This window comes from Nannospalax galili, unplaced genomic scaffold, assembly GCF_000622305.1.
Source record: "Nannospalax galili isolate Female #2095 unplaced genomic scaffold, S.galili_v1.0 scaffold189, whole genome shotgun sequence".
NCBI lineage: Eukaryota > Metazoa > Chordata > Mammalia > Rodentia > Spalacidae > Nannospalax > Nannospalax galili.
In genome coordinates, this window is record NW_008360331.1 from 9,354,080 (window position 1) to 9,367,547 (window position 13,468).

Below are 13,468 nucleotides of genomic sequence, written 5' to 3' on the forward strand. Positions count from 1 at the left end.
AGACGGGGGGGTAAGGAGAAGCCCTTTCTAAAAAAAAAAAAAAAAAAAAAAAAAAAAAAAAAGATTACATATGTAAACCCATAGTCAATATTGTGCTGAATGGGGGAAAGCTGAAGGCATTTCCCCTGAGTTGGGGTCAAAAATAAGTGTATTCACCCTTGCATAACTTGGTGTAGCAGAAGAAGCTTTATCCAGAGCAATTAGGCAAGAGAAAGAAGGGGACACAAATAGGAAGGGAGAAGCTAAAGTCCCCTTGTTGTATATATGATTCTATACAGAAAAACAGTCTCCAAAGACTATTAGAATTGATAAACTAAGTAGACAGATACAAAATCAACATACAAACTCAGTAGCTTTTGTAGACATTAATAATAAATTTCTTGAGAAAAAAAATCATGAACGCAATCCAATTTACAGAAGAAAAAATATCTACTTAGGTATAAGCTTGACCAAGGAAGTAAAAACCTCTGCAGTCAAAATTTCAAAGCATTACTGCATCCATTACACACACAAGATGTCCATGGATTGGAAGAATTCATATTTTTAAAATGTCTATACTACCCAAAGCAAACTTCAGATTCAACACAATTCCCGTCTAAATACAACTTTCTTCACATTACTAGAAAAAAATGCCAAAATCCATAAGGAAGTACACACACACATGCACACAAATATCAAAAAACAAATACCCAAAGCAATCAAGCAAGCCCAGCAAAGTAGGAGGAATCACAATACCAGATTTTAAGACATATGAAGAGCCATAGTAGACGAAGCAGCCTAGTGTTAGCATAAAAACAGACACATAAACCAAAGAAACAGAATATATTCCACTAATAAATCCACACATCTATATCCAAACATTTCTCAAAGAAGTACCAAAGCTGCACATTTGGATGACAACAATCTCACCAAGAAATTATGCTGGGGAAACTGGACATATACAGAAGACTGAGACTTCATACTTCTCACCTTATACAAAAGTCAAATCAAAATGCATCAAAGCCCAAACATAAAACATACAACCTACTAGAAGAAAACATTAGAAAAGTTCAAAACTTCTGTACAGGCAATGACTTTCAGGTGGGAACCCAAAAGCATAGGAAATAAAGCAAAAATTGATTACTGGGATTACTTCATGTCACAAAGCTTCTGCACAGCAAAGGAAATGATCAACAGAATAGAGAAAATGCATGCCAACTATTCATCTAACAAGTTAGTATCCAGAAAAATATAAGGAACTAAAAAAAAAAGTACACTTTCACAATGGGTAAATTATAACAATGGTGCTTCTTAAAAGAAGGAATACAAACAGTCAACAAATATATGAAAAGAGGCTCAATATCATGAGCCAGCAGGGAATTCAAATCAAAACCACAGTGTGATGTCATCTCACCCCAGTTACTATGGTATGATCAAAGTGACAAAAGATAAATGTTAATAAGGATGTGGAGGAAAGGGAATTCTCATATGCCATTGATGGCAATGCAAATTAGTACAGCCATTATGGAAAGTCTTAGGGAGGTTCCTCAAGAAACTAAAACTATTCACCTAGCCCACTTCCTTATATATTACCAAAGGAAATTTAATTAACATAACAAATTGAACATGCCTGTATATCCGTATTTATTGCAGCAAAATTCACAATAGCTAAGTCATGGATGCAGCCTAGGTACCCTTCAATAGATGAGTAAATGTAGTATATATATACACACATGGAGTATTACTCTATCATAAAGAAGAATGAAACCCTTTCATTTGTAGTAAAGTGGGTAGAATTGGAGGTCAGTATATTAAGTAAAATAAGCCAATCACAGAAAGGCAGATATGTTGTTCTCTCTCTCTCTCTCTCTCTCTCTCTCTCTCTCTCTCTCAAGCCAAAATCAAAGCAAACATGTTGATGGGAAAGCAGAGTAATGATTACTGGAAATTGGAATGGGTGGAGACAGGAAAAGAGTGATTATATTTGATCATTTCACATTTCATGCATGTGTGGAGACAGAACACTGACCCCCCCAATTATAGGGTTGGGGAAGTGGACATTTGGTAAAGGGCCTTCCTTACAAGCATGCTGACCTAATTTTAACTCCAGAACCCATGTAAAAAATGGTGCTGCATGCACATCTTAGTCCAGTATTGGGGAGGAAGAGACGAGAGGATCTCTGGGACTCGCTAAGGGGCCGTGTCCCCCCAAATAAACATATTAAAAAGGGGGTTGGCAGTACTTGAGGAATGACACCCAAGTTTGTCCTGTAGCCTCCACATACACCCACACATACATGTATACACACACACACACACACACACATGTTTGAAGGTTGGAATTCCATGTAGGAGAAAGGATATTTAACACTTCCCTAAATGAAGGAATAGGAAGAAAGGAGGGAGTGGTGCACATAAGTGGGCACTGTTGGAAGACAGTCTGCATCACAGGCAAGTTGCAGGGAGATACTGTGTGCAGAAGTGATAAGGAGAGATTGGAGACCAAAGTCAGCGCTACAAAAGCCAATTCCTCTCTCGACAGACTTTAACCTCCATTGCCACCCAAAGACAATCAGGATGGTGCTGTATTTGAGGATAGGGTACGTATCCCTTTAAGACCCAAACTCTAGGCATGATTGTTTTCCAGAAAGGACTTCAGCATGTATGATGTCACTGAAGTGTGGCAATAGCATGAAATTTCTCTGTTCCCACATGGTAACCCGTCCATGCATAGTTCCATGCCTAATATAAATGTTGGAACATTTGAATTCGAACATCTCAAACTTAAATCCATTAATAAGCAGTAGCATGTGCCCTTAAATCACTCTCTGCCTGCCTTTCTGTGACCCTAGAGGTCAGGGCATCATTCTCCTTGGACAGGGTTCTGTGCAGAAGGGAAAAGGAGGGGTGGATTGCAGCTCCCGTTCTGGTATTGCAACTCTGATTGGATGCTTCTATGCTACATGCCACAGTCTCTACAGTCATGGTATGTGCAGGAACTGACACAGAGGAGCCAGTGAGATCTGTTTGCCAAGCTATGGATTTTAAGCCCAAACACTTTGATCACAGCCAACACTACTGTGGATGCTATGAGATATACTTTTTAAAAGATGTGCTCTAAAATGCCCTTCAAGCCCTCAGTGGGCCCTGTCCAGTAGGATTTTTAAAACTGAGAAATCAACATTGGCGGTGGTCCTGAAAACCAAAACAACTTGTGGGCCACACTAGGAGACAACCATCAGAGACCTCTTCCACCTCCCAAAGCACCAGCACTCCTCAATCTGCAGAGGCCTCTGAATCAGGGCAGGGTGCGGATGCTTTGCCAAAAGTGGCAATGACCCCCACGCTGAGCACTTGGCAGGACATCACAGACTTCATGACCACCAAGCCTCTGTGGCTAGTTTATCCTCCAGCAACTAATTATGCACACCATGGAGTTACCTGCTTTCAAAAAGACAGAGATGACATTTAAAGCAGCTTAAGTTGACTTCCTTCTATTGCTCTAATAGTTCCCAGGCAGCATTTGCTTCTGCTTTTCCAACCAGCAGAAGTGATCAGAAAATGATTAGTTTCTTTTGCAGATGAAATTCAGATTTTGCATTTGTGCTGTTTTATGAGCTGAAACTATTTTAAGAGCCAATTTATGGTTTTCAATACTAAAATTAAATTTAAAGGAAAAAAAACCAGCCAGGAAGTTCAGCAGTTGGAGGATAACATTAGCAGCTTGCCCCAAGGCAATATTCTGTGATTACCAGTTTCCTTTACAAAACTTTGTCTCAATTTCATATCATTTAGCCTTGCTCCATTTTATCCAGCAAAAGCAGAAGGGAGACACATTCTGCAGGGCTTAGGACAGTTCACTAAGTGTGTATACAGGGGATCCCTTTAGGGTCATATGGTTTCCAGAAACTCTAATCTCAGATGTGTTCATTCTCAAGCTACCTCTTGGAACACTTTACCCCTTTTGAAATCTAAACCTCTAGGAACACTGAAGAGAGAACACCTCTCTTCTCTCATCTCTGGAGAATCCTATTAGGAAAGCTGCTATGGAATCACACTAGAGCTTTCTGTCCTCCCAGGGTATGCAAAACTAGCTCCCTGTGTCCTTCCTGTCCCCCAGTTTCCTACAGTAACTACTTTCAGGCCAGGAAAGAACTGTTCTTCCCAAAGGGAACAGCACTCTTTCTCCTCATTAGCTCAGAGCAAGGTATTAGGTTGATTTGTTCAACAAGTTTTGCTTTTGTCTTTGGAAAATAAACTTGTGATGTTCCTACAGGAACCTACTGGCATTGATCTGCCTTTACTGGACCCTGCAAGCACCATCACCACTGTCGCAGGACCAAGTGCTTTTAGTATCCCTCTTCCTATCCGTCAGAAGCTTTGCAGCAGCCTGGATGCCCCCCAGACAAGAGGCCATGACTGGAGGATGCTGGCCCACAAACTCAACCTGGATAGGTGAGTTGTCCAGACTGCAGGACCAGTTGCTTTCTGTTAGCGGATATCTCCAGGACTTGAAAAGCTTGTTTGGAAAGCAACATTTTTTCCATCCACACATCTGTTTATATTTCCAATCTAAAAATATTAAATTAAAAAATTAATTTTAAAAATGCACAAAACTCCTTTATACCTTATAACACGGACTTCCATATGGTTCTAAGAGATAGTCTGGATTTATCTGACATTGATCAGTATTTGTCATCTACTCTGTCTAGATCATGGCCTATGGCCTCCTATGTACCAAGGCTATTCACTAAAGTAATTATTATTCATCTCCAGTTGAACAAGACGTCGTGTGTGATGAATAATTCACGTGCTCACATAGCACTTGCATTAAGAGATCTCAGGATCTTCTAATTTGTAGAATGTAGCCGTCACCTCCAAACAAAAGATGTGGCATGATCTGTCAAAGATCATCAGATCCTGGGCTGGAAGGAAAACATTAAGTCTCTTGATTTTCTGTTTAGGACATAACCCATAGACATATTGTCTCTTAAATTATCTTACTCAGAGTTGAGGTTAACAAACTTAAACATCACATCTCCAATCTGGGACTGATCTAATTACGTATAGTCATTTGGAATTGTTCACTATACTCCACAGTGGAGCTGAAATACTTCAAGGTGGATGGAGAGACAGAAAGGTTTAGTCCAATAAAAACAGACGAGAATATAGAACTGCAAGCAGAGCCGCAAATCGCACCTCTCTGCATATTTTACCATTTCCAATTGCAGGTACTTGAATTACTTTGCCACCAAATCGAGCCCAACTGGCGTAATCCTGGATCTTTGGGAAGCACAGAATTTCCCAGATGGAAACCTGAGCATGCTGGCAGCTGTCTTAGAAGAAATGGGAAGACACGAAACGGTAGTGTCCTTAGCAGAAGGGCAGTATTGATCACACCAGAACTGAAAGTGAAGGACAGAAATACACAGGAAGTCTGTGTCCAGGGGAACCACAGCTGAGGAGGAAATTCACAACGACCAAGGCGCTTCACAGGCAAGACGGCAGCAGGGAAGGTAGAGAACAGAGGCAGCTACCGACATACATGCCCACTTCATTCGGACAGCACCACAGGAGTTAAGAAATATTGTGTAAATTTGTACCTTGAATTTAGAAATTGATCTAATTTTCTCTTAGTTGGGCTGTATGCTGTGTGGTACAGGATCTTACAGTTTCCTAGGAAACGCTTTTTATTGCTATCCAGATATATGGATAAACTTTCTTAACAAACCCAATTTCTACAAATGTTGTTTACATCAGATTGGACAGGGATGCAGACACTGTCCATGGCTCGTTCTATTTTTGTTCAGATCATTTGAAGTTGAAGCTGTGGACGGTTTGTTGTGTGTAGTTCAGATTAGCAATTTACAGAGAAATCACAGACTTTTGGTACAAATCGTATCCATCAAGCGTCTCAGATAATCCTCCATCAGTGTTCTTTCTAAAACTTGTGGAACCAGTCTTAGTTAACATTTGTATCAGGGAAGTGGAGAATCTAAATGTAAAGGAGAAATGACAAAGATTCCTTATGCCTTGGGGAACCTATTTGGTGCCCTTTGGGAACAAAGCTGAGGCACTACAGGGAAGACAAGAGATTCATGTTCAACCACAAAAACATTTCTTTACCACATGTGTATGCGTATTATGCAATTTCAGGTGTTTTTAAATGTATTATTATTGGTGAGTATTACAAATATTGTAGTAAAAGGATTTTCTTTTGTTTTAGTTAGCAGTACTCTTAGTATTTGATATCGACTACACCAGCCTCCCTTTCTCACATAAAAAGGTGGGTGTGGTCACCAGTTTCGTTCCATAGGCTTTGCTTCCTGACCACTGATCTTTCTTCTACCATTCTGTGGTGGAAAGGTGTGGAATGCCCACACTGGCTGTCTGCTCCTTCCGCCTGCTCAGGCAGAGGCTTTCCTTTCTGGCTCTTATCATGACAAGAGTTCTAGATGTAAAATTTACTTAATCTTGTAGCTGTCTATGAATGGGGCAGTGTGGTTGTGTGGAGTGGCTTCAGGAACTGAGAATCGGGAAACCAGTTTTTATTCCGCAGTTGGCCCCATTGTCTGTGTGGACAGCACTGAAACTCGCTGGAGCTCAAGATAAGATCATATCATTTCAAAGTTCCAAAATGCTGAACTTCCATTGTGATGCTGCCTGTCTTATTCATCAGTCTGAAGATGTTGAGAGACGCTGGCCTGGATCATCTGTCAGCTAGCCTTTTGCATAGGCTAACATTACACCTTTCAGATGCTCTTGACTTGAAAGAGGACTACTCTAACATGGAAGCATTGGGCTTTGTCTTTGTATTATTCCTGCATGATGTTGTTCACTGAGAGATGGCATCCTCTTCCTATCATTCCCTTGTCCTCTTTCTGTGACCCTACCCTCTAATCTTCCCTCTTAGTTTTAAATTCTACTTTCCTCATTTCTTGATCTCTAGATAGATAGCAAACAACTTCTACCAAAGCCCATGCAGCTGTAGGAATTTGGTACAATTTCTCTTTCCTCTTAAATCTTTGCTTTAATAATATTCAGTAGTATTTACCAAGTTTAATTAGCTTTTTGCATTACAAAATATTAGTCAATTGTGCCAACTATGACGTTTTCTTGGGACCATCATAGGCTCTTTGTTTTGACAGATGGAGAATGAAAAGTTCATGGTGACCCCATAGACAAAATTAGACAAAGTGAGAAACACCCATCTCCTCAAACCAGAACCACTGTGTACTTTGGGGCTGGTGATGTCCAGGTTACTGACTAGGCTTCAGTTAGAAATCATTTAATCCATGTTCTTCCATCGTCCAACATGGATTTCTTGATGTTCTACAACTCCTCTATCTTGTTCCTTGAAAAACTGTGATGCTTTGTTATGGAGGCTTTTCCCTCATGTTGTCTATTCCTTATCTTCTCTTGCAGGTATATATTCTATACTATCTTACCTTGACCTCTCTATACACATTAGCATTTCCGTATTTAAAAATATTGGTCCTACTCATTGTAAGGGGGATACTACACTATTAAACAAGTTCAGTGGATGGTGTTCACACCAATGAGTTTGTTCTAAATTGTAAAACTTTAAATAGACACCCTTAAAGTGCAAGAAGAGGAAAGAGTTATTGTCTATCGCTGCCTCTTGAAATAAACATGTCAAGATTCCTCTTCAGTCCTGAGGTTTTGGAATTATCAATAGAAATCAAAACTTAAGAGATCTGAACTGGATATTCAAAGAAACGTCTATGCTTCATGAAGAGTAGAGGAGAGAAAATATGTAATGATCATGGTGAAGCAATTCCAAAACTTTCAATAAAAACATTATTAAAAGTCACCAACAAAGAAATATTGAGCATAACCAGAGAAATAGTATTAATGGTATGGGTGCATTTGGGTTCAAGCATCTGAAGACGCTTGCTTTGTGGTTCAGTCTCTCACCACAGGAAAAGAAAGAATGACTAATTCCTTGTGAGGTACTCATTTATTCCCAATCTATTATATTTTCTGTCATGTGACTGATGGCTTCCAAACTAGAACACGCCTGCCCTTTGTCAAATAATTTTCACGAAGAAGTCTGCTTTCTTTCTCCTTTGGAGGAAAGTAATAGCTGTTAGATCACTCTCTTAGAAAGTTCACATGCCACAGTTCATTTCAGAGGGCGTAACATCATCAACCACCCTGTGTGCCATGTCCTCCTTCTACACAGCATGGGAGGAAACCCCAGGCTTCCCGGCAGTTGCATAGGAAAACTTAACCGTTTGTGCATGGCGCCACCTAGTGGCTACCACACGGTCACTCTGAGTTTAATGTGTAGTTCACTAAAAATTGTTGACCAAATGAGCACCTGTAGAGTTTGAAAGGATATCTATGACAAACACGTGGGAAATTTTTCTCTTCAAGGATGTAATTTTCCTATTCTCACTTTTACACATTATATCTCCCATCTCCAAGTTTCATGAGTTCAGTACATCAACTTGTTCATAGACATCTTAAGTTACTACTTTCTTGTAATACACATATATAAAATCTGTACAAAGTTCCTTAAAAGTTGTCATTTTAAATTTATGAATTCCATTGGGCTTTGCATATTTTAAATCTTTTAGTTCCTCAATATTTACCTTTCGAAGCATAAGCTGTATCTGCTTAGAAAGATCTGTCTCCTTACCCAACCCCCACAGGACACCCCATTTTTTTTGTTTTCTTTTTAGATTTTAAGACATATTCTTACTATATAGCCCAGGCTGGCCTCAAAGTCATGATACTCCTGCCACAGTCTTGAGTGCTGAGATGATAAAGCATGCACCACACCTGCTAAAATAAGGCTTCTATTTGCACATGAGAATCCTCTGTCTACTGAAGGGAAAACTGTAGCTGTTGATCAAGAAGGACCTTCAGATCAAGATAATGTTCTTCTGAAATCGGGAATCTAAAAGCAGAGGTTTCGTGCTGTGCTCATTCTCTTCTCACTACATTAATCCAGATTTCCATGTGATCTGGAAGGAATAAAGTTGGATTCAGACTTCATAGCTGGGTCTTTGATGGTGACAAGCATGTGTCACGGACCTTCTTCACCGGAGCAATCCAATCTCACCAAAGGAAGGACACTTTTGGCGGGCAAGGGGTCTCAAACCAAATCGCATCATCATCTGCCATTTTCATATGTGCTGTCGTTTTCTAGATTTTGATCTCTCCGTTCTTTAGAGCAAAGTCATGATGACTACATTTAGACTCTCTAGAAACTAGGCATTCAGTGGTTTCAAAGACATTTCTCCTAAAAGGAAGGTAGATGGAAAGCAAACATTTTGAAGATACAATCTAGAGAGAGCAGGCAAGCTCCTGTCTTCTAGTTCTCTGTGTGCCTCAGCTGGGGGCCTGGCAGGTATGCTCCTGGGTCACTCACACCTCCACTGTCAAAGGATGAAGGGAGCCTCTAAAGATGATGGCTCTTTTTCAGAATCTATAGTCCTTTCTTTCTATAAGGTCTGCCCTCTGGGGCTAATCAGTGGAAAACTAAAGAACTTGGAAAGTGTGTGAAGAAAATAGGAAAAGTTTACTTGTTGAACTTTCAGTGTTCAAGACAAATGTGAATTTTAGCTTTTGCTGGGCAGTTTCTCTGGACAAGCAATCCATTTCATACTGAGACTTCAGTGCAAGTCCAAGGCTAGTGGAAGAAAGGACTACAGAAACTCAGTGGGGATTAGGCTTGAGCCATCTCCTTTGAGAACAGAGAAGCTTTTGTGAATCAGGTCATCATTGTTCAAACCAATTGTTTGTAAAGATGATAATGGCCAATGAGCATTTGGTTTTATAGTTCCAAAAGGAAAGATATTTTTACTATTATCTCAAGGTAATAAAACTGGTTTTGCCTTCCGAGTGCCTCATGGGACCAACTATTATACTTCTTTAGTTTTGTATTATTTTTGTATTTTTTAAAACATACTGAGCTAATGTTGACTGAAATCCTTAGAACTTTTCTTCTGTGCAATGAAATACTGTTTCTCTGCCCTAAGAGATCTTTTTGTATCATCTCTGGTTATAGAGATCACTTTGACAATTCTCCTTGCATCTCTAATAATTTATTAGGGAATATGGGGAGGACATAGAACCAATACTAAGTTAAATTCATGTCCATTTAATCCAAATAAGCCAGGTCAAGTCATAAATATTTCCAGAATGCAAGAAAATTCTTTTTTTTTTATAATAGTGGAGACAGCTTGTATGCACCTGAATATCTCTGCGGACTAACGTGCAGCTTCTGATCCTTTAGTCCTATTGGCCATGCAGCTCCTTCAGAAAAAAGAGGAAAGGAAAGAAGAGGAGAGAGAGAGAGAGAGAGAGAGAGAGAGAGAGAGAGAGAGAGAACAGCCTACTGTATTGATCTTCAGAAAGTCCAGTGGGCATGGCTGCTTCCTTTATTGATCTATGGTGGGATATTAATGGAGCTCATTCAACCAAAGGTATTTTTTGCCTCAGGCCTATTTTAATGTGGCTAGGAGGTATCCGTGCTGACTGACAGGCACTCCACAAATGTACTAGCACACAAAGCCAAACAGATGTTAAGAGGTTACCTGCAAGTCTTCAGTATGCTTAGATGATTGTCTGCTGAGGGGATCTAGCCTGAGAACTTCTAGAATCCTAAATGGAAGTCCCTGTAGTATATCAGGATAGTCAAGGCTCAGCCCACTAGTTCAGCAGAAAACAAGGCAGTGCCCTGAGCTACAATCACCCGCCCACCAGCCATGATATTTGCTATAGTACACCAGCTTTTTATCATGTTATTTCAGAACTGAGCTTCAGCAGCACTACAAATTGCAGGCAATGCTACTTTAGGATCCATTGCAAATAAACCTAAATCCTGCATCATGCAAAGGGCTACTGCCATCGAGCCTGAAGACACTCAGCCAGGGTAGAGGAACTCTTCTTACAGAAGTGGGACTGTGAACTGTGGGCTGGTTGTACTGTTCAGCAGCCTAAGGGTTGATGAGCTCTAGGCTTTTGATCTTCACTCAGTGCTATAATGTGGCAACATCAAAGCATCATGACCTGAGCTATATGGGAGATGTTAAAACAGATCTGTTTTAAAACAACATAAAAAAGCAAGAAATCGACAGCCAGTAGAAAATGCCTTTGCTATGTTTTATTCTTAAAGTCATTAATGGCACCTGTAACTGTACAAATGAACTCAGACGTGTTTTATTCCAGTCCCTGAAAAAGAGAAAGGACCCAGTTGAACACATAACGTCTGTTTTTTCCACTCTTTCCTAGACCTATAGTACTGATGCCCTCACTCTCCAGGCAATGTGCTTAGCCAAGTTACAGGGAACATCATCATGGTGTGTGTGCGTGTTGGATGTCACAGTGGTGTGCGTATTGAGTTTACCGTTGAGCTGCAGGCTGGTAACCTTCCTCTTCATTTGTTTGAAAGAAGACAGCCAATGTTTGTGAGAGAACAATCCCCAGCAGTCTGGTGAAGGGGCTAGGTCACCCTCCTGTGTTCTTTGGAACAGCTCAGTTTCAGAAATATCATGTTGTGGTTGTATGCTTTGTCATTTTTCTTTTTTAAGCAAAACAACACAACCTTGGCTTCTCAGATATGAAGCACTTCTTTCACTGTTGTGGAATTCCCTCTTGCTGTATCTTCTATGCAATTCCTTTTCTAAAAACCCCTGGTGGCAGAGGAGTGCACCCCAGCATTCCACATTGCCTTGCTGTGTGGTAGAGGTGAGGGATACCAGCTCTGGGTGTGCCTCTTTTCTCTCCCTAACTGCCTCGCCTGATTTTTCCTGCAGTCCCCTCGGTTTGTAAATTGCCTGCATTTATTCTGTCAGCCAACATGTACAAAATGTAAGAAAGAATTTTTAAACAGGTAATAAATTATATTTATAAGCAACAGAGAGTGCCTCCTGCTTTGTTTCTTCAGAAGACAGAAATAGTTATCATGTATTTATTTAGTACACACAAGATCTTTGGGTCCTGTATGGATGGTAATCACAACCTTCATCTATAGCAGGGTGAAGGTCTAGAATGGTGCTTCTCCAACATCCCTACACATTGGAATCTCTGGGGATTTAAAAGCTGGTACCTAAGACCTACCTCTGGAGACCTGGGTTTCTTTTGTCTGAGTGCAACTTGAATATTGAGTGTGAAAATCTCCCAGGAGATACCAGTAAAAGCAGTTAATACAGTCAATGTTTTCTAATACCTGCATCAAATTTTCCCAGAGCAACTTAATAACATGGCTAGGCCCTACACTCAAAGATCCAGTCTCAAATGAAGTTTGAAAATACCTACACTGACAGGTGGAAAATTAAAGATGAACCTCATAATCCAGCCCAGAGCTATCATGAAAACCTGATGTATTCAACTTGGTATATGACCCCAGTTATTCCCTTATGAGGTAAGTAAGCACAAAGCTCCAGGTATGAGGTGAAAACAGCTATATCTGGGAGCTGCGAGAGCCAAGGCAGCTCTTTCTTCAGTGACAGACTACTTAGAGGTGCCCTTAGATGCACTTAACGCTGCCCCCACCCTTTCTCTCAGCCTGACTAGTCAAAGATGGTAGACACCACTGGAGAGAACTATCTAATTCCTCCAGGGTCTACACAATGGTGACAAACTCAAATAATTCAAGTGGTAAGGAGACCTTGTATACAGTCAATGGGAAGCCTATGGATCCAAGAATGAAAATTTGAGTGAGAAGCAAACAAAAGCCGTACGTCACAAAGAAAACTCAACACATGGTAGCATAGTAAACTCCTTCCTAGCTCCTGCTCATTTGAGCTTCAGGAGTTGGGATTCCCACTGCGAATGCCACCATACTTTGGGAGGAAGGCAAATGTTTGCTTTTCTAGGTAAAATCAGTGAACTCCTAGCCCCAAAGAGCCTGTGTCTGAGGTCACGTGAACATTCTAGGTTTTGACCTCCCCCTGAATCCATTCCTTGGTGACAATGTATAGTACCAGGCAAATAATCTTTCTTAATCCCAGAGACCCTACAATTGGATTAATGTCACAAACTGGGGTAGGTATTACTTAGCAGAAAGAGCTCTGATTGAAGAAACCTCTATACCTTGCTACTATTACAGATGAGAAAACAAGTCTGCCACTTATAAAGTGACCCACAGCAAGAGGACAACCCACTTTGCCCAGTCAGGTTTTATTCCCCACCTTAGTCCTATGAGAGTCTTGGCTTGAACCACAGCATGCAGAAGTGGGGACTAGGCAGGTTGGGGAGAGGTGCTCCGGCAGCAGGCACCGGCTTGGTTGAACTGCTGTAGCTTTGCATCCAGTAAAACTGCCAGAAAAGAAAGGCTGGACATTGGAACACCCAGTGTGGGCAGCCATGTATTTTACATGTCCATCTAATCTATTCCTCATAAGAGACCTAGGAAGTGGAATGGGGCATTTTATTCCAAGATGCAGGAGAGAAGATTGGGGCTTGTAGGGTGTGTACTTCTGCAGAACTAGGAAAGTAAAAATGAAGAAATTAG

General features: G+C 40.6%; 1 protein-coding gene across 5 annotated transcripts in view; it reads left to right on the forward strand.

The window, feature by feature from the left end:
- Unc5c (unc-5 netrin receptor C) overlaps positions 1-11,871 on the forward strand; it is a 397,832-nt gene extending 385,961 nt beyond the window's left edge. For all 5 annotated transcript variants that reach the window (XM_029560222.1, XM_029560224.1, XM_017796389.2 and 2 more), the window contains 2 exons: positions 4,256-4,434; positions 5,211-11,871. In XM_029560222.1, coding sequence (XP_029416082.1) covers positions 4,256-4,434; positions 5,211-5,373 — 342 coding nt within the window. In that variant the 3' untranslated portion in view covers positions 5,374-11,871. The remainder of the gene's footprint in view (positions 1-4,255; positions 4,435-5,210) is intronic.
- Positions 11,872-13,468: the final 1,597 nt, after the last annotated feature.